The sequence below is a fragment of the Anopheles ziemanni genome, chromosome 3 (genome assembly GCF_943734765.1).
Source record: "Anopheles ziemanni chromosome 3, idAnoZiCoDA_A2_x.2, whole genome shotgun sequence".
In the NCBI taxonomy this organism is placed as follows: Eukaryota; Metazoa; Arthropoda; class Insecta; order Diptera; family Culicidae; genus Anopheles; species Anopheles ziemanni.
In genome coordinates, this window is record NC_080706.1 from 51,442,955 (window position 1) to 51,467,117 (window position 24,163).

General features: G+C 41.7%; 3 protein-coding genes and 1 non-coding gene across 4 annotated transcripts in view; 1 reads left to right on the top strand and 3 right to left on the bottom strand.

Annotated features, from left to right (window-relative positions):
* The first annotated feature begins 3,529 nt into the window (after positions 1-3,529).
* Positions 3,530-3,601, top strand: Trnad-guc (transfer RNA aspartic acid (anticodon GUC)). The gene has a single exon. It is a non-coding gene; the product is annotated as a tRNA-Asp (tRNA).
* Positions 3,602-3,747: 146 nt separating this feature from the next.
* LOC131288255 (putative enoyl-CoA hydratase/isomerase YngF) lies at positions 3,748-4,962 on the bottom strand. The gene has a single exon (XM_058317372.1). The coding sequence runs from the start codon at positions 4,733-4,735 to the stop codon at positions 3,887-3,889; it is 849 nt and encodes a 282-aa protein (XP_058173355.1). The 5' UTR covers positions 4,736-4,962; the 3' UTR covers positions 3,748-3,886.
* Positions 4,963-5,672: 710 nt separating this feature from the next.
* Positions 5,673-8,734, bottom strand: LOC131288253 (uncharacterized). Its single transcript, XM_058317370.1, has 2 exons — positions 8,662-8,734; positions 5,673-6,501 (listed from the first exon to the last, which is right to left on the bottom strand). The coding sequence occupies exons 1-2, from the start codon at positions 8,710-8,712 to the stop codon at positions 5,686-5,688; spliced, it is 867 nt and encodes a 288-aa protein (XP_058173353.1). The 5' UTR covers positions 8,713-8,734; the 3' UTR covers positions 5,673-5,685.
* A 12,804-nt stretch (positions 8,735-21,538) lies between these two features.
* LOC131288242 (uncharacterized) overlaps positions 21,539-24,163 on the bottom strand; it is a 33,084-nt gene continuing 30,459 nt past the window's right edge. The window contains exons 9-10 of the mRNA XM_058317358.1: positions 21,760-21,954; positions 21,539-21,655 (exon numbers count right to left, since the gene is read on the bottom strand). Coding sequence (XP_058173341.1) covers positions 21,539-21,655; positions 21,760-21,954 — 312 coding nt within the window. The remainder of the gene's footprint in view (positions 21,656-21,759; positions 21,955-24,163) is intronic.

Sequence of the window (24,163 nt, forward strand, 5' to 3'; positions counted from 1 at the left end):
TAAGAGATCTGTGGTTTATAGAATATATAATATTGGGGAACGAAAAGTCAGGGGACTGAAAAGAAAACAAACGGGGGGATAGAATCAACCAGGAAAAAGGGTCAGAAACGGCAACCAAAAGGTCGCGCTGCTGCGTTTGGGTTCGATTTCAATTGTGTAGACTTAAGTTAGTTTATTTATTGTTTCCCTCCCGCGCGCTCTGGGACACGATTCAATATAAACGATCCCGATTCGTTGTCGCCTGTACAAGTGGCGAACAGTAAATGGTACACTTTCAATTTCTCTCCTCACTCGAAAAGAGGAGGAGTGGGCAATTCCGACTTTCCTCCAAGCACATCATTTTGAGTTCCTCACACTCTTCAATTTTGCGTTCATGCGGGGGGGTGTGTTTTGATATCTTCTTCTTGGCGAATTGGCATGTTTTGATATCTGAATAATAATTTCCAAAAAGTCCCAAATAATTGTATCCGAAGAGGGTCGTAAGTGTACAAGACCGGGGTTGGTGGGTTTAAAAAAAATTGATTCATTGTAGACGCGTTACACTGTTCGAATGATTTGTGGGATTAAGCAATTGAACTGATCGGTAAAGAATTAAACAAATCCTACGGCCAACGAAGCTCTGTAGCTGTTCGTGCCGGTAGATCGAATGACACGGCGCGAGAGTAATACTCTCAGACAGTGTCGAGCAAACAAAACCTAGCTACAAAAATTCGTTGTTTCTTCCATGCCTTCCCCTACAACACATTTGCATATCGGGCGAGATGATAATGTGGATGGTCAGTTGTCCGAAATCCAAAACTTTTTTCAGAAAATGAAAGTTTATTTTCGTTCCGGGACGTTTAATACGTCCTTAGTGTGTTCCTCATTCAAAAAAAACCCTTCACTGCAAACAATTTCTTTCGTAAAATGTATGAAATGCTAACATTGTCTTTTAGCATGCTGATGACTTAGAAACGAAAATGAACTGAAAGAAGGTTGGGACTGTGAATGGATGGTTCGCTTTTGTGAAGCGGATATGTGCTGTAATATGCGAGGAGACTGAATAGACATAGGAGTGATTGAGATGGGATGGGAGGACAACACGAAGAACGGGGAGGGAATCAAGAAAAAATATGCAATGCATGGTACGCATTTGTAGAAGATCCGAGTCGAAGAAATATCAAATTGTCTTTGCTGCACTTTCGTTCGTTCGTTTCAAAAAGGAGTTTCGATTGCGGTAGCTCTTTGCCACGTTAAAACAAATAAGTATCACGAAATAATACACAAATCTGAAGGGAATTCCGCACACTCGGAGGTGTAAAGAGACATACATAAATGTAACAATCGGGGACTGAAAGATAAACTCCCTCTTGATGCAAACGGTGGAACAAAGCGAAGATCATAATTGATGCGGGGATGAAAAAGTTTAACTACTTCTTTTTGGATTTCCGTTTTGGTTGCACTCCCTCTGTTCGTGGCAAACAGTAGTGCGATATATCTTCTATTCCAATGTGAACCAGACCTGGGGGATAAGGAAGAAGCCTAGACCCAAAACGGACATGGAAAAAGGTTTTAGTGGAACGCAAAAAGTGGGCCAAACCCACTCCCCAATGCACAAACTTCGTGTAGGAGAAAAAAAAATTCAAGAGAAAGTTCAGGCGATATAGGAAATAAACTACAGTCATAAAAGAAAATGTTTGCATTCGGCTGGTGTATGGCACTTACGATCGGTGCCTGTAGGCCGGTTTAATTTATCCATTCATTGGGATACACATTTTTAAAGCAAAACTTGAAAAGTGTTTAAAAACCCTCCGGGAAACCAGGAAAAATACAAGATTTCGTAGGAGACTAAATCACGCGTGACCGCTGGTTACAAACATCCAGTCATCTCTGCTCTCACCGAATAATTAACCGTCTTTTTGTCGTCGTAAAAATCAATCAATCGTGTACAACTGTTAAGTCAAGACCGTGTGTCCTTACTGTTTGTGGGCTGCTGGAAGGAAGTCCTATCGATGGAATTTATGAACCACATATACATAAATATACATATATATTTAGAGTTGATAAACGATGAAAGCAAACAAAATTATTCATAACCCCCTCCTCTTTACCCTTCCGGTGGGGTGGGAACGTTCGCTGCTGATCGAATCGATCCTAGTGCGCTCAGTGATCGTGAACAATGCGAGCGGTTCTTTGGGCTCACACAATATAAGCTCGATCCTATTCCACATAGTGGCTCTTTGGAATGATGAACGTGAACTTAGTAAAACTCAAAATCTTTATTAACTCACCACTGAATAATTCTTGTATCTCTGTTTAGATAAACGCACAGCCAACCACAATGTAGACGAAACTATGTTAGGTCTAAAGCAGGACGAAACACATTTATATATCTTGATGGTGGTCCGGTTCTAAGGGACCAGGTGTGGTGTTAGCGGCGAGGATGGGGGCAGCAGCCGGGGAAAAAATTAACTTGCAAACCGATGTTGATCGACGCATGGGAAGTGGCATTAGGGATGCACAGAAGAATCTGCTAGCACCACTTTGCGAACTGTTTCAGTTTCGTTTTTCAAACCTCTCGAACATTTAAAACCTTCTCGATCCATGCGGATGCTCTGACGCCTTTTCGGTTAACTTCGCAGTAGTGATTTTATAGATGTATCAAACATTGTACTTTCCGTGGCGTAATTTCCGAACGGACCGGAGTGCATTACGCGTCGTGTCGTTATAAGGACGACAAACAAGTACATTTATAAGAGTGTATCTTCCGAGGCTCCGATGAGCAGGACCGGGTGTCAGAGCGGGAGCGGTGGATGGAGAAAGAAAGTAAAACAAAATATTGAAAAAGAAAACAAACTTTTAGTAAAACGATTGTTAGATAAATGTCGTTCGATTTTTCTTCGCATCTAAGCATGATGACTGTGTTGATGAAATTTTTAAATTTTTCATTAAACGAGTGTAGGACGTTGTTTCATTTTAAGATCTGTTGTTTGTTTACGCCGTCTTTCCATTTGATTTGAACTGTGATGCTTTTATTTGCTTATTCCCAATGATGTTGTTACTTACCAAAACCTGAAATGGCTCTAGTAAAAACAAACTGATTTCATCAAAATTCTTATTGTACATTTTTGGTATTGTGCACAGCCTAAAATGTGCAACCATTTCCCAGCTTTGCTCGATAATATGGAAATCTTGAAAAAATATGTAAAGAAACAGCTATTGTAATCCCGGAAAAGACAAAAGACATTTATGAGCCCGGAAAACTTTTAATGAAATGTCTTGGTATTTAAATTTGCCTACACATATCTCGTTCGTGCCGAGCTAGTGCAAAAGCTAATTGAACTGGTGAAACCCGAAGCTAGCAAAAGTCGTTTGATATTTGATGAGTCTAGTCGTTCAAATTCGATCTATTTCGGACAGCGATGCCTCAATAAATTACGAATATAATTACGCAAAAGTATGGTTGATAAATATTAAAAGAATATTTGTCGAATTATATGTTTGACCACGGCAATGGATCGGATTTGAAAATATTTTCTTTTTAAACATGTCCTCGATAGTATAGTGGTCAGTATCCCCGCCTGTCACGCGGGAGACCGGGGTTCGATTCCCCGTCGGGGAGATACTCATTTTTTTTAGTATTCAATCTACACTCATACACCAATTTTGAGTTGATATGGTATCCAGTTTTCGATTCTCAAATTTTCTGTTACTTTTCGTACTTCCGCTGGGTCCCTAGAATTTTAGTCGCGTTATTACTTTCTCTCAAAACTTTATTTGAAACATCCATCGCAGACATTTGATGGCGAATGAGTTTGCAGGTACTATACTTTCACTTAAAATATATGACGGGTCACGGACCTTTCGTAGCTTTTTGAAATTCCTTTCCATTACCAGCGCAATGTTCTCACAGCTTTGATTCGTGATTCATCTCCGATCTCTCCCAATCGGGTATCTTACGCTCCTTAATGCCACTAAAACTTCCTCCTCGTCCGATTCCTTGACGAAATTTTTCCGCCCCATGCTTGGCATCTTCCAGCAGCTCCACGGTGACAGTTGCCATTTCCTGTTCCATCGCATCCTCGAAAGATTTTGCTGAAAATGCCCCATAATACGCAGCATCTCGATCATGGCGAATGCAGAGCTGCGGATACTTTGCGATACTCATGGCTAGATTATAGGCTTGACCGAGCCCGGCCCCAACGGCAACGACACGATTTACGAGCCCTATTTCTAGTGCCTCCTTTGCGGAGACTGTCCTTCCCGTCAGTATCAGATCCAACGCTCTGGAAAGTCCGATAAGCGCCGGCAATCGAACGGTCCCACCGTCAATGAGAGGCACACCGAAGCGTCGGTTTAAAAATCCAAGGACAGCATTTTCCTCCATCACTCGTAGATCGCACATGAGCGCTAGTTCAAGCCCACCGGCCACACAGTACCCGCTGATGGCGCATACCAATGGTTTGCGTATCATACGTCTCGTGGGTCCCATTACTCCTTCCTCGTTTTGAACGATTGCTTGTGTCGGTTGCGTTTGTTTAGCGCTTGCTAGCTCGCTGAGGTCGTAGCCGGAGCAAAAGGTTCCGCCGATGCCGTGCAGTACGCCAACGTCCGCCTTTGGGTCGCTCTCGAAGGCAGCGATGGCCGAGGCAAGATGCTTGCCTGTGGCAGAGTCGATAGCATTTCTCACCTTTGGCCGGTTGATGCCAATCAGTGTAATGTTGTTCTCTTTTTCCACAATGATAGCACCTTCCATTGACGGTGGATCTAATAAAATTGTTTAGTTCGTTAATTGTTCGCATCAGTAAAAATCCTTCCTCGGTTGCTTTTGGTAGAATACCTATTGTTTTTACACTGTCACTACACGACGAACTGTCCCTAAACCACGCATGCAGTCCGACCCTTCTTACAAGATATGAAGAACCATTTCGCTTCAACACATGCATTGCGGGCTTTTGCTGATTTTGTTAACCTTTGGTCCTTTATTTCATAGCAAAGTGAAAAATAATAAACAAACCGGCAGAAACCGGTCCGTCATTTGACGTTTCAAAGACCATCAAAACAAAACAAACATTTGTCGGAGTGTCGGAAGTAGAAAATTCAAATTGTCCGTTACTACAACCAAACTCAATATAGGTTATGCTCGCTAGTCATAGACGCGTAGTTAGTCAACTCAGCTATTTATTTTCTTGATTTATCATAATACGATTTATCATAAACACAAACAATAATTGAATTTGTATACTTTTACTTTCGTTGATCGTGTTTCATTGAATCTATACAATGCAATCATGTTAGAGATATTTCTGGTACTTATTACCCTTATGGTACTCAAGCGAGATGTTAGCGACTTTTACACACTGATATTACTTTGCAAAACTTTCATACACATAATTGCAGCGGTAAAATAAGATAAACAATAAACAGTAAACCCAAAACTTGTCAAACTAGTATAAACATTTTAATCAACAAGTCGTAGGCGCATGTTTTGAAACACGCAAAACCCGTAAGCTAGTGGTAGAACCAACCGTTTCTCCCATCGTGATTCGTGATTATTTGTCTGAATATTGGTCAAGAGAACTTTGTGAAAATTTCAGTTATTAGTGAGTATCATGTGATCCTTGTACATTGTACATCGGTGTATGAAAGTATTGTAATCTTCTCCTTACGCGCATTTGATTCTACGATGCTGTTGGCGAACCTGTGTTAACTATCTGCGTGTGATTTACTAAGGTTGAAGATGCCGGTTGGATGTACGGAGATGGACATTTGTAGCGCCGGATGATGTGGATCAACTTTCATAATTGGCGCTTCAGACTTCTGTACTTCAGAACATGCCTTCGCGGCAGGTATGTTACCAAACACCAAATCGAGTTGTCGTTCGTTGGGATTTTTTATGCTGCTTAGTTGTAAAAGTTTATTGCTGTCTATGGCGTTCACAAAATGCAAACTGCCCGTGGGTTCCCGGATCGGTTCGTAATAATCGAAAGTAGCGTTGCTATCTTTGTCCGAAAAAGTCCGTGGACCGGTCCATGAAATACAACGTTGATTGAAATTTCCCATTACAAAGATCATATCGTTCTTGGTTGTGAGGCACGTGATATCGTGAATGCTTTTAGACAGCACATCATTCGTCGTGACGTTGCATACCCCGACAGAAGGCAGGTAAATTGCACCAAGCACGATCGTCGGATTTGTCCTTGTTAGTCTCACCCAAACTTGCTCGATGGCATGGTCGACGGGTTCCATTTTGGCGGGGCCTAGAGTCGATCGGCAAGCAATGAGTACACCTCCACCACGATTAAATGGACTATTTTTTCTATCCCACCGGAAGATCACATAGCGCTCATCACTAAAGTAGCTGGAGGGTATGCTTTCGTTGAGCCATGTTTCAGTAAAGACAATTATGTCATATTTGCAATTGGATAGTGCAAGTCGTAATTCGATTAGTTTTGAGCGTAAGCCTCCCACGTTTTGATAGTATACTGACAATGGTGAAACGGGCCCGCGCGTCGGTGATACCTGCAAGTATAGTGTATGTATCGTATAGTGTATAAGTATAGTATATGTATCTGTAGTGCAAGTATAGTGTATGTATCAGAAGGCAGGTACATTGCTCTAAGCACGATCGTCGGATTTGTCCAGGTTAGGCTCTTAGTTAGCTTTAAGTTTAAGGCCCAAAAACATGCAATACCATCACCATTCAATTTTATATTTCTAAATTTCTAAAATTTCAATTTTGATTAAACCACACATTGTTAGTAACGAATCGAATTTAAATTAAAGATAATTTTCTTTTTTAGTTATTTCATAGCCAAAAGCCTGATTTTCACAGCCTTATTTAATGCGATACCATCAATATCTTTTTAAGATCATTTTCCACGAATATCATTTTCTACGAACGAAGTTGACAAGCAATTATGGTTTTACTTTTTAATTGAATAGTTGTTTAGGCGATTTAAAGTTGACCATCTTGAAATGTTTGAAAGAGAAAAGTCACGAATAATGTTTCGCAAAATTACTACATTTGAAAATGTCCAGGACATTACTTTTGCTAATCCATGTCCATAAGCCTTAAACTATTTTTAGAATTCTTTGCCACTTTAATCAAATCTTTGGAGTGATCTCTTTAATTTGTGTTAGTGCATCAATCGCACATTTAAACCCAAAAAACACGGCACCACTAAATCAGCACACAATTCAGATAAGTTGGAACATTCTGACATTTTCATATTCTTGATTTACTTTCATTTTGATGTAAACTCAGAACATCATCACGCATTTGATGAAATAAGCAAATTTCTGGCCAAAAAATAAAAATAATTCCAAAATAAAAATTTAAAAAAATCGGGCCAATAGGCAGGGGTTCTTGGAAGCTCGGGCCCTAAGCAGCTGCTTTGTTTACTCACCCTATGATCCGCCTCTACCCTGATGAGAGCATTTTTGTTAGTCCCATGGAAATCGAAATAAAGCATGACCATAACTAAATTGAACAGCCGGTCAGCCGGAAAATAATATTTTAAATAGTATTAGTAAATAGTAACAATGAAGTTATGAATGTTTCAGACCTGTACAATTTTTTTTCGCGATATGCCGTACAATGGAAATTGAACGACCAAAAATGAATCCGCACAAATCACTGTAGCACCAAGGCAATTGAGCAAATTGAATAGGTCGGTAATCTATTAAAAAACGAAATACAAAAATGATTAGTATTTTTCTTTGGTACAGTTATACATAAGGTTTGTTATAAAAATAGTTATAACACGTAAAACTGTTTACGTGTTACCTGTTCTCATAAATTAATGTATTTTGTTTTTCGGTTCCTGCATTAGCGCCCGTATCGTGGAAAGGGACACCGGTTTCGCAACCTCCGTTCACTTCCTCTTGCCAAGAACATCTCTAACTGTCCCAACACTTCGTGTAAGATGAGTTTTTCGATGTGGCGAAACTCTGGGAAATTTGGTTTTGGTACCAAGTGGATCTTATTGGCCCAGTACCACTCCAAGACAACCTTGGAATAATGGCAGGTCGAAAAATCAGCAAAAAAAAGTATGTGAATTTATAGGTACAGGGAACACGTAAATATTAAAAACCTATTTAATACTGTAACTAACTGTAACTATATAACTAACTATAAAGCTGTAACTATATAACTGTACAAAAGAAAAATACTTTTAATTTTTCATTGCTTTTATTATGGATACCAGGGCTTGTCAATCTGTCCACCGACGCTCCAGTGATTTGTGCGGATTCATTTTTGGTCGTTTACGTTTGGCGCCACAGTAGCTCGCTTTCCTTGGTTCAATTTAGTTATGGTCATGCTTTAGATGAAATATGAAATTGCAGTCGGATATCTATTATCCGGGGCCAGATTTCCCGACGGGCGGATAATACGTGGGCCTGAATACCAGTTTTTTTTTTGTTGCTTTCCCTTCGCAACTCAACTTTTGCACTATAATCGTACACTTTGCTTGAATCCTTATCGATTATCCAGGGACCGTCCGATCTACTGAACACCCCTGATAATCGAAAATCTACAGTACTTTAAATGAAGGCATTGGTAAATTATATAAAATCGAAAAAATGTCATGTAATGTATTACTTTAGTATGATATGAAAATATTTTAAATTAATTGAGTTTTAATGTTGATAGTGAATGAAAGAGCAGATATTACTTACATCTTTGTTTTTTCTTAGTATGTGGTCGTTTTTTGTATCTAAAAATCGCATTGCTTCATAAGCGAACCACTTTTTTCCTATAGAATTACAATAACAAAAAATTAATTTCACTTTGTTTATGTCATGAAACAGCTAACGAGATCTCATACTTGCCTGGACAATCCTTTCCATTTTTTAAATTTTCATATTTTTGTTCAAGTGTTATCCACATTTCTTTGATTTTGTTTAATTCCATCTTCATCTCGGAGGAAACCACTTTCCAGGACAAATGTGCACTCTGATCTGATTCATCATAGTTTTTAACCCAGATGCTCGGGTGATCTTTTACGAGACCTATAAGACGTAGCTTCTTATTGGGTTTATTTGGAGAATTGACAAAATCCGCATGTACCAGCACATTCTTTTTGTCACATTTCGACGTCGTCGGTATTGCTGGAAAGAAATTACAAACATTTGAATGAACGCTCGGTTCGAACACAAAATTTAAAATGGCCCCTGTAGCGGCAGTATATAGATTGGTCTTTGCTCAATGTGTTTCGAAAAACTGATTAAAACAGTAATTAAAATATATAACGCACATGTTTTCACTTTTCACATAGCTTACCTTCGACATCAACAACAAGTGGTTCTTTAAGGGTAATCGCTGTCATCTCGTTATTAAGATTGTCGATTTCCGATTCGGCCTCTTGGACGAAATACTCTCCGTGTAGTTTCTTTTGATTAGCTTCCACCAGCCCGCTGAACTTGAAGAAGTCTTCAACTTTAGCAGAGCATTGCAAGCATACCAAATCGGGTATCTTGCATGGTTGGCTATCGATTGTCTGTACCGCGGTATCCTAAAATCACAAGCAAAATGTATCGTAAAATTTATTGTTTGTTAGAAGGGGCCACCCAAAACATAAATGCCCACCCAAAATGGAAAGATTGTTCCAATCATTTGAAGGAAATGTTCGTTGGCTAAGGAACAGGATAAGTCTTCTTGTCGAAGGCATTTTAAGCACAATCGACACTTAGTACCACACATTGTAAAGAGTTCTTAAACTTTCAACGGAATTCCTCCAACAAATTTGCTAAACCTAAACGCCACTACTTCACTCTTTTCAGCTCAGCAGACGATCTGTCACTGATTTGTACGACGCTCCAAAGTGGGCGAGTATGCGTTATCATGTTGCGATTTTGTGCACGCGAAACTCCACATAGCACAGTGATGTCAAACTTGTTGGAACGAGGCAATGTCCTACCCCTCAAACTGACAGTTGCTTACGTCACTCTGACGTATGGGGGGAAATGATTCAACCTGAAATGTGAACTATGTATGAATTCATTCCGCCAATAGAACTCGAACAAAACGCACGTGTCACGAGTCGTCTTCTTCTACAAATCAAATTATCCGAAGCTAAGTTACGTCCTCCCAACAAAACTTAGTTATCCTCGCGGACCGCATTTCCTCCCAAAATAGGTTTGCCGGCCTAAACATAGTATTGGTTGGGTGTATGAAAATAGGTTCTTTGTCAGTGTGCTTTTAATTTAATATTTATGATCCTACGAATTTGTTATGAATCATATCCATCTTTTCATTTTCACGCCGACATATGGCGGTGGACAAGAGGTTTACACACATTTTTCGAGATAATCAAATAAAGGTATAATCCCAAATGAAGCCCCCCCGTCGCCGCATCGTCATTTTTTCCACATGTGCGCCTGAAAGTATGCAATAGGTGGCACATCAATTCAGTTTGAATATTTGAACAGTTGAATTTCCGTTAGAAGCTGTAATGACTTGAACTAATCGGTTAAACTGAGCAAGATGGAGATCATAAACCAATGAGTTGGACTGAAGAAATGAGTTTGAAACGGCGGCGCGCCCGCAGCGAGCGCAGCGAGCGGACTGCGCTAGGTCTACCGAAAAAGGGAGTTTGTTATAAATTTGTGAAATAAGTGTTAGAATTAGAGGTATATGGTCTAATTTCGGATCGGGAAACAAGGAACACGTGCGACCGATTCCACTATACACACAGGAATGAATTCTTTATTCAACAGTTCCGGTCATTTGACACATGCAGTGCTGCCAGTGTCATCAATTCAGTAGTTGTTCAAACCAGCTTGGTTCAACACTTCTTGTCAAACCAGGTTGGTTCAACACTCCTCCTCAACGCTGAACGTTTTGATGCCGATTGCCTCCCGATGTTGTCGAAGCTTCACCGCTTGCAACGGTTTCGTGAGTAGATCAGCTTGCATGTGCTCGGTCGGGCAATACTGCAGTAGCACGATGCCGTCCCGAACCATTTCTTTCACAAAATTGAATTTTGTATCGATGTGTTTTGCCTTGCGTTCAGCTCTGTCTCCGCTAACCATCGCAATGCAACTTTGGTTGTCCTCATTGACCACGACCGGACCAACCTGTTGTTCGCCAATATCTGCCATTAGCTTGAGGACCCATTTTACCTCCTGCAGACACTCGGCAAGGGATACATACTCGGCCTCGGTGCTAGATAGTGCCACACACTTCTGCTTATGGCAGCCCCATCCGATGAGCCCGCCGCCGAACTTAAAAAAGAACCCTGAGTTGGATTTGCGGTCGCTCTCGTCTCCTGCCCAGTCGGCGTCCACAAAACATTCCAGCTTCTGTTCGCTTCTTCCGAGGTAAAGTACGCTGTCCAGTGTACCCCTTAGGTAACGTAGTATTCGCTTAGCCTCATTCCAATCCGCTTCTGATGGATCTTGTACTCTCCTTCCCAGAATGGCTGTAGCTATTGAAATATCGGGTCTACTGGTCACAGCAGCGTACAACAGAGCCCCAATAAGACTTTGGTACGCTTTCGCCGAATCCAACTTCTTGCCAATCTCCTCCTTTCGTTTTAAGAAGCCGGGATCCATCGGATATTTTGACGGCTTTGCATCTTTCATGCCGAATCTTTCCAGAACTCTTTCCAAGTAGGCTTGCTGATCAATACAAAATTGTCCTTTGTTTAGCCTAACACGTATTCCAAGAAAGAATCTTAGATTACCCATGACACTTATTGTAAAGTTCTGTTCCAGGACGTGGACCACCTCAGAAAATTCCTCCTCCGTGTAACAAATGACAATTACATCGTCTACGTAAATGAGTACAAAAATGGACTTATCCGCTTTTTTGCAAATGTATAGGCACGGGTCCGCCGTTGATTGAATGAAACCCTTAGTTTTCAGTACGTCGTCGATTTTCTTATTCCAAACACGAGCTGCCTGCTTGAGCCCGTAAATACTGCGACGCAGCCGGCAGACTTCATTCGGTTTACCACTCTCGTACCCTGGTGGTTGTCGCATAAAGATCTCCTCCTCGAGATGACCATGAAGATACGCTGTCTTTATGTCAACGTGTTTCGCCAGCATCTTCCTTTTGCTCGCTAAAACCAGCATCGTCCGAAAAGTTATCTGTTTTACGACTGGAGCAAAAACTAGATCATAATCGGTCCCGAATTTTTGGCAAAAGCCCTGCGCCACCAAACGTGCTTTATAACGAACGAGATTGCCGTCTTCGTTCGCCTTGCATTTGTAGATCCATTTCGACCCGATTGCCTTCCGTTGTGGCGGCAGTTCCACTAGCTCCCACGTATTATTTTCGCGATGGGACTGCATTTCCTCTGCCATTGCCGACTTCCACTTGGTGCTCTGTGGACCGGATACAGCTTCCTTATACGTCCTTGGTTCAGGCAAACTTTCCATCACCAAATTCACTTCCTCGTCGTATCTTACCGGCGGAACGCCTGCTGTTTTCCTCTGTGAACGACGAACGGTATCAGTAGACTCCGGAGGTTCGGTCTCTGGCACCGCAGCTCCAGCTTGAACTTTACAGTCATCATCATCCCACAGTCCACGAAGCCAATTGTTGTCGTTGTCGTTCCAAAACCCTCGTGGCCAACCGTCACCTGGACAATCCTTGCCGTAGAATTCGGACTCAGAGGTTGTTTCGTGAGTCAAATCGGGTTCAGCTTCCTGTTTCACTGTTTCATCGAAAGACCACTCGATTTCTTCCCTTCCAGTCGGACTATCCTCCAGTTTGGGTTCATCGTGATGATGCTCCTTAGATCCGTCGCTGAATTCGAGAAAACGAACATCCCGACTGATTTGGATTTCTCCCGTCAGTGTGTTTAGCATCCGATACGCTTTATGTTCCGCGGAATAGCCGACGAACGTCATTCGTTTCGCCTTGACGTCTAACTTCTTACGCTTTACCGACGGAATGAACACGTAACCGACGCATCCAAATAGTCGCAAGTGGGTCAAATTTGGTTTTCTTCCGAACCAGATCTCGAACGGCGTACGGTCTACTGCAACAGATGGCAAACGATTTTGCATGTAACAAGCGGTGTTGACTGCCTCCGCCCAAAATCGCTTGTGCATGCCCGCGTCCTGAAGCATACACCGGGCCATCTCACTCAGAGACCGGTTTTTCCGCTCCGAAACCCCGTTCTGCTGTGGTGAATGCGCCGCAGTGTACTCCACCTTTATTCCTTCATCCGCGTAGAATCTCCTAAGTGTCTTGCTGGAGTATTCTCCACCCTGATCGGAGCGAATGATCCGCGGTTTACGTCCGAACTGATTTTGAACCAATTTCACAAATTCTCGAATCTTATCCTCGACCTCAGATTTTTTCTTCAGGAAATAGACGAAACTATAACGACTGTGATCGTCTATTAAGGTCATAAAGTAACGACATCCCCCTGGCGTCGTCTCCTCCATTGGGCCGCACACATCACTATGGATTATATCCAGCACTTTAGTCGATGTCTTTTCTGCTTCCTTGGTGTGTCGGCTGTCATTCACCAATAAGGCCCGTTCATCAGCCATATTCAGTCGGTATAGGCCACCCACTTTATCAGCTGTAGCCACGACTTTCGCACCGTAAACAAGCTTGCAATTGCTTTTGTCGAACACTGTATGAACACCTTTACTGCAAAGTTTGGGCACTGATATAAGGTTGCACTCTATACCCGGGGCAAAAATAACGTCCGTTAGTGTTATCGACACGTTCTTTCCAAAGTCATTGTCGCACGAAATAACCACGCAATCCCCTATTCCACCCGTACGGATAGGTTTGCCGTCCGCTGTAAAAATCTCAGGACGCACACTTCTGTCTAAACGGCTGAACAACTTTTCATCGTTGGCTAAGTGTGATGTTGCACCAGAGTCAATAAGCCACGCACGCGTAGTTCCGGGAACACTGGAACGCACCGAAAGAAGGAACGACGCTTGGTCGTTTTCGCGCACTGTTTTTGCTCGTTCCATCACCTTTTTCTTTTCGCTGCTTTTCTGCTTCAGGAACTGCTTGCACGCCTGCTTCTTGTGACCGGGTTTTCCACAAAAGAAGCACACAATAGACTCCTTGTTCGTTCGGCTGCCCGTTTTCAGCGCCCGCTCCTCCGCCGCATCACCGCTATACAATTTTTCGCTTTCATCCAGTAGCTTGGACCGCACCAGATCCATTGTTAGATCTTCGTCGGAGCGGTTTTCCAAAGCGGTGGTGAGGGTATCGAAAGCCTTTGGTAGGCTCCGCAAGATCATAGCTACTTGCATGTATGGAGACAATTTTTCTCCAGCATTCTCAAGACGAGAGTATAACTCCTCCATGCTGTAGAGGAAATTCTCCATACTCTCTCCTTCAACGAAATTTGCGCTGCATATTTCCTTTAGAAGTGCCACTTTTCCAGTTAATGTAGCTTTATGGTGGTGAGCCTTCAGGGCATCCCACGTGGATTTGGCGCTTGTTTTATCCAGTATGAGGTTATGTTGGTTGTCCTCAACCAACAAAGCGATGGTAGCTCGCGCCTTCGAATCCCCTTCCGTCCAATCGGAAGTTACCGGTGCCGGCGCGACACCCGGGTCAACGTATTTCCACGTTCCCTCCCGCATCATCACCATTTTTACTTTAAACGCCCACGCTCGGTAGTTCCGATTATTCAATCGAACAACACTCACTTTAGAGAGATCCATTGTATTTTTTGTTTTTCTGACTGCGACTAATTTCACTTTTAAAAAAAAAACTTCGCCCGAAAGATTAACAACACTTAATACACACCGCGTGGCCTGGGCCCATAACCTGTTAGAATTAGAGGTATATGGTCTAATTTCGGATCGGGAAACAAGGAACACGTGCGACCGATTCCACTATACACACAGGAATGAATTCTTTATTCAACAGTTCCGGTCATTTGACACATGCAGTGCTGCCAGTGTCATCAATTCAGTAGTTGTTCAAACCAGCTTGGTTCAACACTTCTTGTCAAACCAGGTTGGTTCAACAATAAGGGGGGCCGTGGGCCCCCCTCATACCGCACGCCTAGGTTGATGGTATAGCCGAATTTTCATACACTCATGCAAGTAATGCATGAGGGAGTTTATGTTGTACATCCTTTTCAGCATAATCATCATCTTTAATTTAACGAGAATTCAATTCAAACGGTTCACACAACGGCATTTCTTTCACCAATTGCATACCTTTAAGGTACATCCGCTCACAAATGGTGTAGCCACAACAGCGATTTCGGCTGGGGGGGCTTCATTTGGGATTTACCCAAATAAATACAGTCGGACGTCGATTATCCGGGGCCGGATTAACCGGGGGGCGGATTATCCGGGGGTCTTGCAACTGACAACTGCACAACCGGGCTGAAATGTTTCCATGAATATTAGGTTGGTTCACAACATTTTGTACCAATAATGTGTCAAATAAATTTTCTCTGATCGAAAATAGCAATAAAAATACCATAGGAAAATAATTCAAACATTTTTTATGATTAATCAACTAACTGGAACTGGTCAAAAGTGAACCAGCCGAGACTCAAACCAGGTATTATAAACGTATTTTAGTATATGTTCGATTATCCGTGGAATTCGGTTATCCGGGGACCTCTCGGTCCCGACACCCCCGGATAATCGACGTTCACCTGTAGTAAGTATGCAAAACAAAGTCAATTAACAGACAGGTCGCAGCATGCCATGTAACGAGCCGAAAACCGTGGGAAAATTTTTGACAGTAGGTTGAAATTTTGTTTACTTCTTACGAACAGCGAAGGAAGTGGGGTAAAGCTGTAAATTTGGTATGTTTCATCAACAGAACAAAGAGATGAGGCGTTCGAAATATGTTCTGGAGTAAGGCTTCGTATAAGGCAGACCAACACACTTAATTTCGGCAATCACGGCGAGCAAAAGGATCCATATCCCATGATTTCACACAGAAGAGTAGTTTCTATCCGCAAAACCATGGGTACTGTGATCTAGAATTACCAACTACCTATTTCGCGAAGATTTTGGCGAAGATCTCCCACAAGTATGCTGGAAATTTTTGTAAACACTTTTTTAACCAACTGTCATAACAATGGCGGAGCAAAAAAAAGCTTTGACCCGACCTGTCTGTTGATTGTCTTTGATCCAAAACATACCTGACGAACTACAAGAGCATTCTGAGTGAAATTTCAGACATTAGGTAATCAGTTGGCTGTAGCAATTATGCACTTTACAGTATTTGACGATTTTTTTTTGTTTTTTTTTTCGGCGCACTTGGGGAAGCGCTACCGGACAACAACGCGACCGCCACGATGTCCCTCGATGACCACTGGCGTATGGTGGAGCAAGTCATCAGCAGAACAGCCGAGCAGACACTGGGCCATAAGCCACGTAACCAGAGGAAAGAGTGGTTCGATGACGAGTGCAGGCGGGCACTATCCGAGAAGAACGCAGCGCGCGCCCGAATGCTGCAGCGCGAAACCCGTCAGAACGTGGAACACTACAAACGATTGAGGACGTAAGTTTATACAAAAAATTATTATTCAAAATTTAATTAAACTGACCATAATCATTTTATCGATTTTTTAGAAACAGCTTTTTATCCTCAGCTATTTTTTTACATATGAATCAGAACTAAGATCACGGATAAATCACGATCATAGTTGTTGTATTGAACTCAGATCGAGTATTAAAAATGGGAATTTTGATCTGGTATCACTTGCGCGTTACGTTTAAAAAAACGCGGCCTATATTCTCCGTTATAACAGTGGTAAAAAAGAAGCACTAACCTCCGAAACCCATTAATAATTAATCAAATATACATGTTCTGTTTGTTTGGCTGCAGTAAACACCTTGCTCATGTCTACCGCCATATGTCAGCGTGAAGTGGAGCATTGGTGAGTATGACTTTCTTATAGAAATTATTTAAATTGACTTTTTCTTACAGAAATGATTTTAATTGACGGTGGTTCAGTCCTCTTGCCCGTATGAAATTTAGAGTTCGTGAAGCCACGTTCACAACAATTTTTTACCATTCAAACGAAAGCCAACACTAAAGGTTTAAAATTTTCGAGGTAGCGAGAGATTTTAAGAGGTAGCGGGCCGCATGTTCGACACCTCTGACGTAGCTTGTCTTGTTTATTTCGCGCTGATACACACTCCGCGGCGGCCGCGCCAAATTGAATTTTACCGCTCCGAAGCTTACCGCATCAAGTATTCAAACCAGAAATGGTGCTTTTTTATTTTTTCAAATAAACGATGCCGTGTTATTATTCTTTGCTCGTTTTGAACAGGTTTTGATTATTTGAGTTATTTTTAGTTGTTGCAGATCGTCAAAATCGAGATGAAGCGGATGCACAACGCTACGGTGCTGAACGGCAAAGTACCCAAAATAATTCCTAATTATCTGGATCACTAGTGCCAATTGGCAACGCGCACGGTTATGGTTTACACATTGATAATAAATAATTATTTTTTAACATAGTTATTATACCTCATTGATTTTGAAGTACAAAATTCTTTTGACTTAGTTTGTTTCTTGGTCGAGTTATATAAAATACTTGTCTGAAAATGAAATGTGTAAAACAATTTAAAAAAACACGACTATATTCCCTGTACTCCATTGATATGAGGCTAACACTATGGTTCTATGCCATTTTTAAAATTTTATGCATTATTTCAAAGTCTCAACAAAAACACACACCCCATTTTTGATTCGCAACATTTTCCTTGAGACCGTATTGTATCCAACCGCATGTTAAGTAGTCACACCAAAACGTATGCCGTTTGCAACAGCGATTCGCTCTTCCGGTCACGTACGACAAGTTCATCGTCCACTGGTGTAAGACGTATGCAGTAGAAAAGAAGAGTCCGCGCTGATCTCAGAAGTTTTTATTTCTTCTCTTTTTTGGTGGCCCCAACCGTTTGGAATCTCCCGCGATAAAGCGCGACTGCAGCTCATGAAAGAATGACAAAAATGTTTTGCGTAGAGCAACTGATGCCAACAGCATCGCACCAAGCTGGGCCTGGTTCAATGTCTGTTATCAACATTAATTTCTTTTTTGCACTTTATGGGATACTTACCAAATCCTGTTATAACATGAAGGTCTTAGAAATTGCATTTACTTATTAAAGATAAGTTTACCTACCACGCTAAAAAACATACATTAACTGGATCATTCACGTTTCTTAGATCCACGATTAATAAATTAAGTTTCAAAAAGAGAAAGTGCACTTCACCTGCTTTCCTGCTTTGTATCGAACATTGAACAGTGTGTCTTTATTATCGCATCCGGTTACAGTGGGACAGTGGTAACATCCATGCCCCCCTGTCGTCAGTTCAATTGTTACATTTTCTTCCACATGCATGAGAACATGCTGTACCTAAACCAATTCCTATTGCTGCAAAAAGATGCCTCTAAGCCGCGTTACCATTACCATCGAACCATTATTTCCTCCCCTCTGGTGAGTGGGGTGCGAGTTCAAACATGGCCTAAGTCGTTTCAAGTTCTGCTATGGACCAACGTCGAACTAAACGAACTGGTGGAGTAGAACAATTTTACTATCTGCCTCAAGCTAACCACGGTTGGAAGCCTGCACTAACGAATATCGGTTCGTAGACGGGGCTGAAGGCTCAAGGATCGACGTTAGGACTGCGCGGTTAGGTGTCCGTTAAGGATTAGGGAGACAAGGAACGAGTAAAAAAGCGAGGAATACGTAAAGCCGTCACACATCCACTATGCGTCTCGTTGCGGTTTTGTTTTCTCATTATAAAAAAGTTCATGCAAATAAGCCGTTTTCATGCGGTGCAAAATTGTCAGACAATGTCGTATGCTCAGTATAAAATGGTACTCGGTAGGAATTGGCTTAAACTAATCCAACGTTCACCCGTATGAGCCTTGCGAATTTGAAAGACAAATTCATATCTAACATAAAACACGGTCCATTGCCGTTTTGAATGATTGCAAAACAATGGAGAACTGATCAACTAAAATGCAATGCCGATAACTACGAATGGTTATTATGTACAAAAATAATATTTGCGTATAATATTCCATTTTTTGTTAATAATTGCTCCAAGCTGATGCTATAGTTTTCAAAACATTTGCTAATGTTTCCATCCACTTTATACGTGCTATTGTTTTTGTTAAATATACTGTTCGTTATGACTGCTGATACTGAACAAAAGACCTAAAAAGACATTACTTTTCTGTTGGCTGCCTTACAGCGGACGAATTAATGTAGTGTAAAATCTTTCTCACATCGAGATTTCATTTTGTTTGCATGCGCTTGTTTAAATGTTCGGGCTTTTGATGTAGATCATATAAAAAATAAAAACTAACCAAAAACCTAGCACGATATGCAAACGATACTATGGATGGAATTTTTATATTTGGCTTTTGCTTGTTGTATGTTTTCTGCTGTCTCACACGTTTCATCTGTGAAAAACGGTTGGTTTATGATAAACTTTCATCTTATTATAAAGACTCCTATGCCTTTATTTTTGTTAATTTGTTCTGTTTTGTTCGGTTTTAGTATTTTTATTCTACTTGGTTTTTCTTTTTCTTAATGCTCTTTCAAACACTTGGGCTAACATCGTCTCAGCGTGTAGGCTTGAAGAGTTAATGTGTTCAATTGTTCCATTTTCTTTTCCGTTTTTTAAGGTCAATCATCGCTCACTGTTCGAGTGTTCGGGAAAATTAGTACAAACAATGTAAAACGTGTATCAAACAATCGAATCTATCGTACGCACGGCCCTAGCGGACCAACAAATGTATCTCCTCATAAGTAACGGCTGGAGGGTTTCGTAAAGCTTCGTTTTGCAAAAGTAATGAAAAAGCGACACACGCACTCCCTGCACTTTGCGTTCTTACAATTACTATTATGATCCCCGTTTGGAGGGAGTAGAAAACGTTGGACTAGAAACTAGTAGATTGCTCAAGAATGTAGAGTAGGTGATAAAAAAACAGCTTACAAGTAGATGACAGACTAGTAACATAACATAACATCAGAGTATGAAACAGAACAAAACGAGTGCAGTTTTTAAGTACAAAATCAACGGATTTCTCTCTTCACTTGGTTGTTTTTTTCTTACAAACCGTATAATATACGGCCACGAATAGATAAAAAAAATGCTGACTTAAATAATAAAATCCAAGACCTTTCAAAGGTTCTATTGGCTTCAAACATAGACTAAACAAGAGTGTCTTAATCGTAAATGGAAATATCGAGTATTTGTTATGGCGATCAATATTCAATGCTTACGTTCTACGAAAAACAATAAATTCGTCAATGGTTACAAATAAAAAAAAGTCACAATTGAACTACCGCTTACAATATACGCGTACCAAGTAGTTTGCTTGACTAGATAAGTATGAATGTTTCTTTAATGTTTTTGTGGTAACCAAAGTTCGGTTTGCTTTCGGTTTTGCTTGTGGTACACGATTCAATTATTATAACTGGTTCTATTTACAAATTGTTTAAAAAGCCCATTTACATTCGCAATTAACTGCTATCCCGCGACCGTTGCTCGAAAATTTGAACAACATAGACAGGATTTTCGCGTGACCAGTCATCATTTCCCACTAGCATACAGCAACATACAGCGTTGTGGACGTTTTCGCGTGCGGTACGGTAGCTTTTCCACGATTCCTTCGGCTTTGCGAGAACTAACAAAAGATGTATGGCACCCTTTGGCGTTTTCGTACTTAGCTTTGTGTTTGTTCATCTTCTTCGTAATCTCTCTTTCTTCGCTAGCTATGTTGTTTTTGTTTTTGCATTAACTTTTACCCCACCCATTTTGGTGATGTTTTCGCAAAACTGCATTTTTTCTAATTTTCTGACATTATTTCCTAAGCCTAGCAATATTCAACGTAAACAACCACATGCAATCGCTGTAAAGCATGGCATGCTGGGTCGCCTAATTCGAGGTGATTTGATCAACAAACAAAATGAAGAAGACAAAACACTCGTCTCCGGAATCGAGTGCTTTTTGGCCGTTTTTCAAATTTCACCTTGATGCTTCCGTGCTCCAGCACTTGTATGAAAAAAAGGTGATGTTATTCTTTAGCAGTTTTGTCCTTCACACTCTTAACATTGGTGTTGGCGTTGGATGTTGTTTTAAAACAAGAATTCTTTTGCATATGATGCACACATCTCTTTCTTAAATGAAGAGCGTTACCACTAGCGCTGGAGCTATCCGTCTGGTACGATTAACATTTTTTATTTCCTCGGAACACCTATTCGTCCGGTTGCAAATGATTCAGCCAACGGTGAGTTTACTTACGCCTATTAGTACGTTAATGATTAATGATATGTGATAGAATGTGGTGCGGGACGATCAGTGAAACAACGATGACGACAATGAATGAATGAATGATGAAATGCAATTCCCAATTTGGTAACGCTTCCGGCGTGGGCCTACTACAGGCGAGGCAATGAAGCAATACCGACATGCAAACTAACACCGAATGACCGAAGCGAGTGTATAAGTAGTGCACTGACGGTGCTCGACTGTCTTGCAGATGACGGGTAGCAATCGCTTGTGATATGTAGATGGTTCTTCCGTCGACTGCCTGGTGGTCGACGACGGGACATCCGTGAATCAACCACTTCACTTTAACCGCTGGGTAACGTTGGCCAAAGCGACGGCGAACGCTTGCAGAGCCGAAAAAGGATACTGGAAGTCGAGCGTGTACGCGTTGCCATCGATTCGTCCGAATTGCATGACCTTCGAATGAGAGAAAGAAAGAACGAAATCGTAAAACAATGATTGTGGGGTTTACAACAAACGATTCTGGCGAACTCCTTACAGGAGGATTTTTACAGACATACCTGTTTACCACGGAACTCGATCTGAAAGTTCTTCGCCGACTCTTGCGTCACGCGCCCCCCAAAGTCCAGCTGGTACACCTGACTGTTTTCGTTCCACATCGGTGCCTTATTGTGCATCACAAACTCCCGGCGGACCGGCGCCGGGGACTGCGAAAAGCTGGCTACACCGTTTGGTTCGATTTTTCCTCTTTTCAGCTGAAAATATTATTTAAACATTTAAAATTATTGAGACTGGCATTGCAGACATATTTGAATGCCTGCGATAAAATAGGTATGAGATAAAAGGCTTAAACTGACCCAATTGCTTTGATTTTATTCGATTGAAAACTACTTCAATTTTGGGGATCGAATCGACTAGGAGATGAACTATAGAATTAATTAATAGAATAAAAATTGCAACGTATTCTCTGGCTAACTCCATACACTCTATACAATCTTACATAGAATTCTACAGGGTTCGTGATTAATTTTTGCAGTATATTAAAAAAAATATTTCTCATCTTTATGTACCAATGTTCAAAAAAAAAAAAAAAATTCTAGCAATGTAAAACGTTATGTGTTAGGTATCAAGAAAAATTAACAAGACGCATTAATGGCGAACTAAGATATTAATTGGTTCGCTAATTTCGATTGGGTGCCTTTAAACTTCATTACAAAATTGTTAAACTGGAGGTTTGTTTTAGTTTTTTATACGTAATCTGCCACTATAAAAAGCAAATCAAAATCAAATCTTACTCTATCCATCCATGTTTTAGATGTAGCTTTGAATTTTAAGAAAAGCCCTGTTTTATAAAAATATTCAGCCGTTTTCGAGTTATTAACATCGAAAGTTGCGTTGGGGTCTAAATGACCTCTATTTGCATTCTAGTGTAAATACCCATCATACTTAATTCAATACGAAACAAACAGGATAGGGATTGTGGCATCCTGGGTTTCGGGTTACACGGATAGAGGGTAGTCAGTATGGATCGGACTCTGAATAGAGACGGTCGTGTGTGGCGACCGATGCCCGTTGACTCGCAGTGTATGCGTTGATACAGCAATATACGAGCATGGTGGATATCACATTGGCGATCCTGCCATGATAACGAAGTGGAAAATTGATAACCGGTAGTGATGAAGAAAGGAGTACGCGTATGTGAGTTTTGGGAAGAAAGTTGAGTCGGGTTCGGCCCATGACATAATGGAAATGGATAACATTTTCGCAGACACCACTGAGTCGGGTTCGGCCCATGGCCAGTGAGCGAGAGTGCGACGGTTGAGTCGGGTTCGGCCCATGACCAACAGAAAGGCAAAATCGGAGACACCACTGAGTCGGGTTCGGCCCATGGCCAGTGAGAGAGAGTGCGACGGTTGAGTCGGGTTCGGCCCATGACCAACAGGAAGGCAAAATCGGAGACACCACTGAGTCGGGTTCGGCCCATGGCCAGTGAGAGAGAGTGCGACAGTTGAGTCGGGTTCGGCCCATGACCAACAGAAAGGCAAAATCGGAGACACCACTGAGTCGGGTTCGGCCCATGGCCAGTGAGAGAGAGTGCGACAGTTGAGTCGGGTTCGGCCCATGACCAACAGAAAGGCAAAATCGGAGACACCACTGAGTCGGGTTCGGCCCATGGCCAGTGAGAGAGAGTGCGACAGTTGAGTCGGGTTCGGCCCATGACCAACAGAGAGGTAATATCGGAGACACCACTGAGTCGGGTTCGGCCCATGGCCAGTGAGAGAGAGAGTACGAAAGTTGAGTCGGGTTCGGCCCATGACCAACAGAGCGGTGCGGTGATCGCGAACGTCACTGAGTAGGGTTCGGCCCATGACCAGTGCAGAAAAGCGTTGAGTTTTGTTTTGTTTTGTTTGTTTTTGTTTTAGACTGCTTGAAGGGCAAACGGTAGCCCATATGCACGAATAAGGAAACAGGATGAAACATGAATATTAGGCCGGTGGCACGGAATAGCGGTTTGGTATTGGTGAGTAAGGTGAAAATCAAGCTGGTGCTGATTGCCGGTGAAATCAAATAGATGATCACCGGGTGCCCTATGACTCCGCAGTTCGATTCCAATAGCGATGGGGATCCCCGGTTGGTACATTGCGTGCTTGGTTCTGAGAGGTTCACATTCCTAATCGACTCCGGGGCCACGGTAAATACCATAACGACCCAGGGGTGGCAAATAATAAGACAAAAGTGCCACACTATTGGCCAGGATTTGACGGTGCATCCAGAAGAGGTATTAAAAGGGTATGCGAATCAAACGGTAACCGTAGCTAGGCTGAAAAAAAACAGAATTGGAAGGATGTTTTGGCTGACTATGTGGTTGCATACAACTCATGGCCGCATAACGTGACGAAAATTCCTCCAGCACAATTGATTGTTTGGTAGAGCAGTGAGGAATCTGCTCCCCAATATTAATGT

Excerpts from the sequence above, each read along its gene's own strand:
- LOC131288255 (XM_058317372.1), bottom strand. The coding sequence starts at position 4,735 with ATGGAAGGTGCTATCATTGTGGAAAAAGAGAACAACATTACACTGATT.
- LOC131288253 (XM_058317370.1), bottom strand. The coding sequence starts at position 8,712 with ATGCGATTTTTAGATACAAAAAACGACCACATACTAAGAAAAAACAAA. Across the intron at positions 6,502-8,661 it reads TACTAAGAAAAAACAAAGAT|GTATCACCGACGCGCGGGCC; the intron begins GTAAGTAATATC and ends CTATACTTGCAG.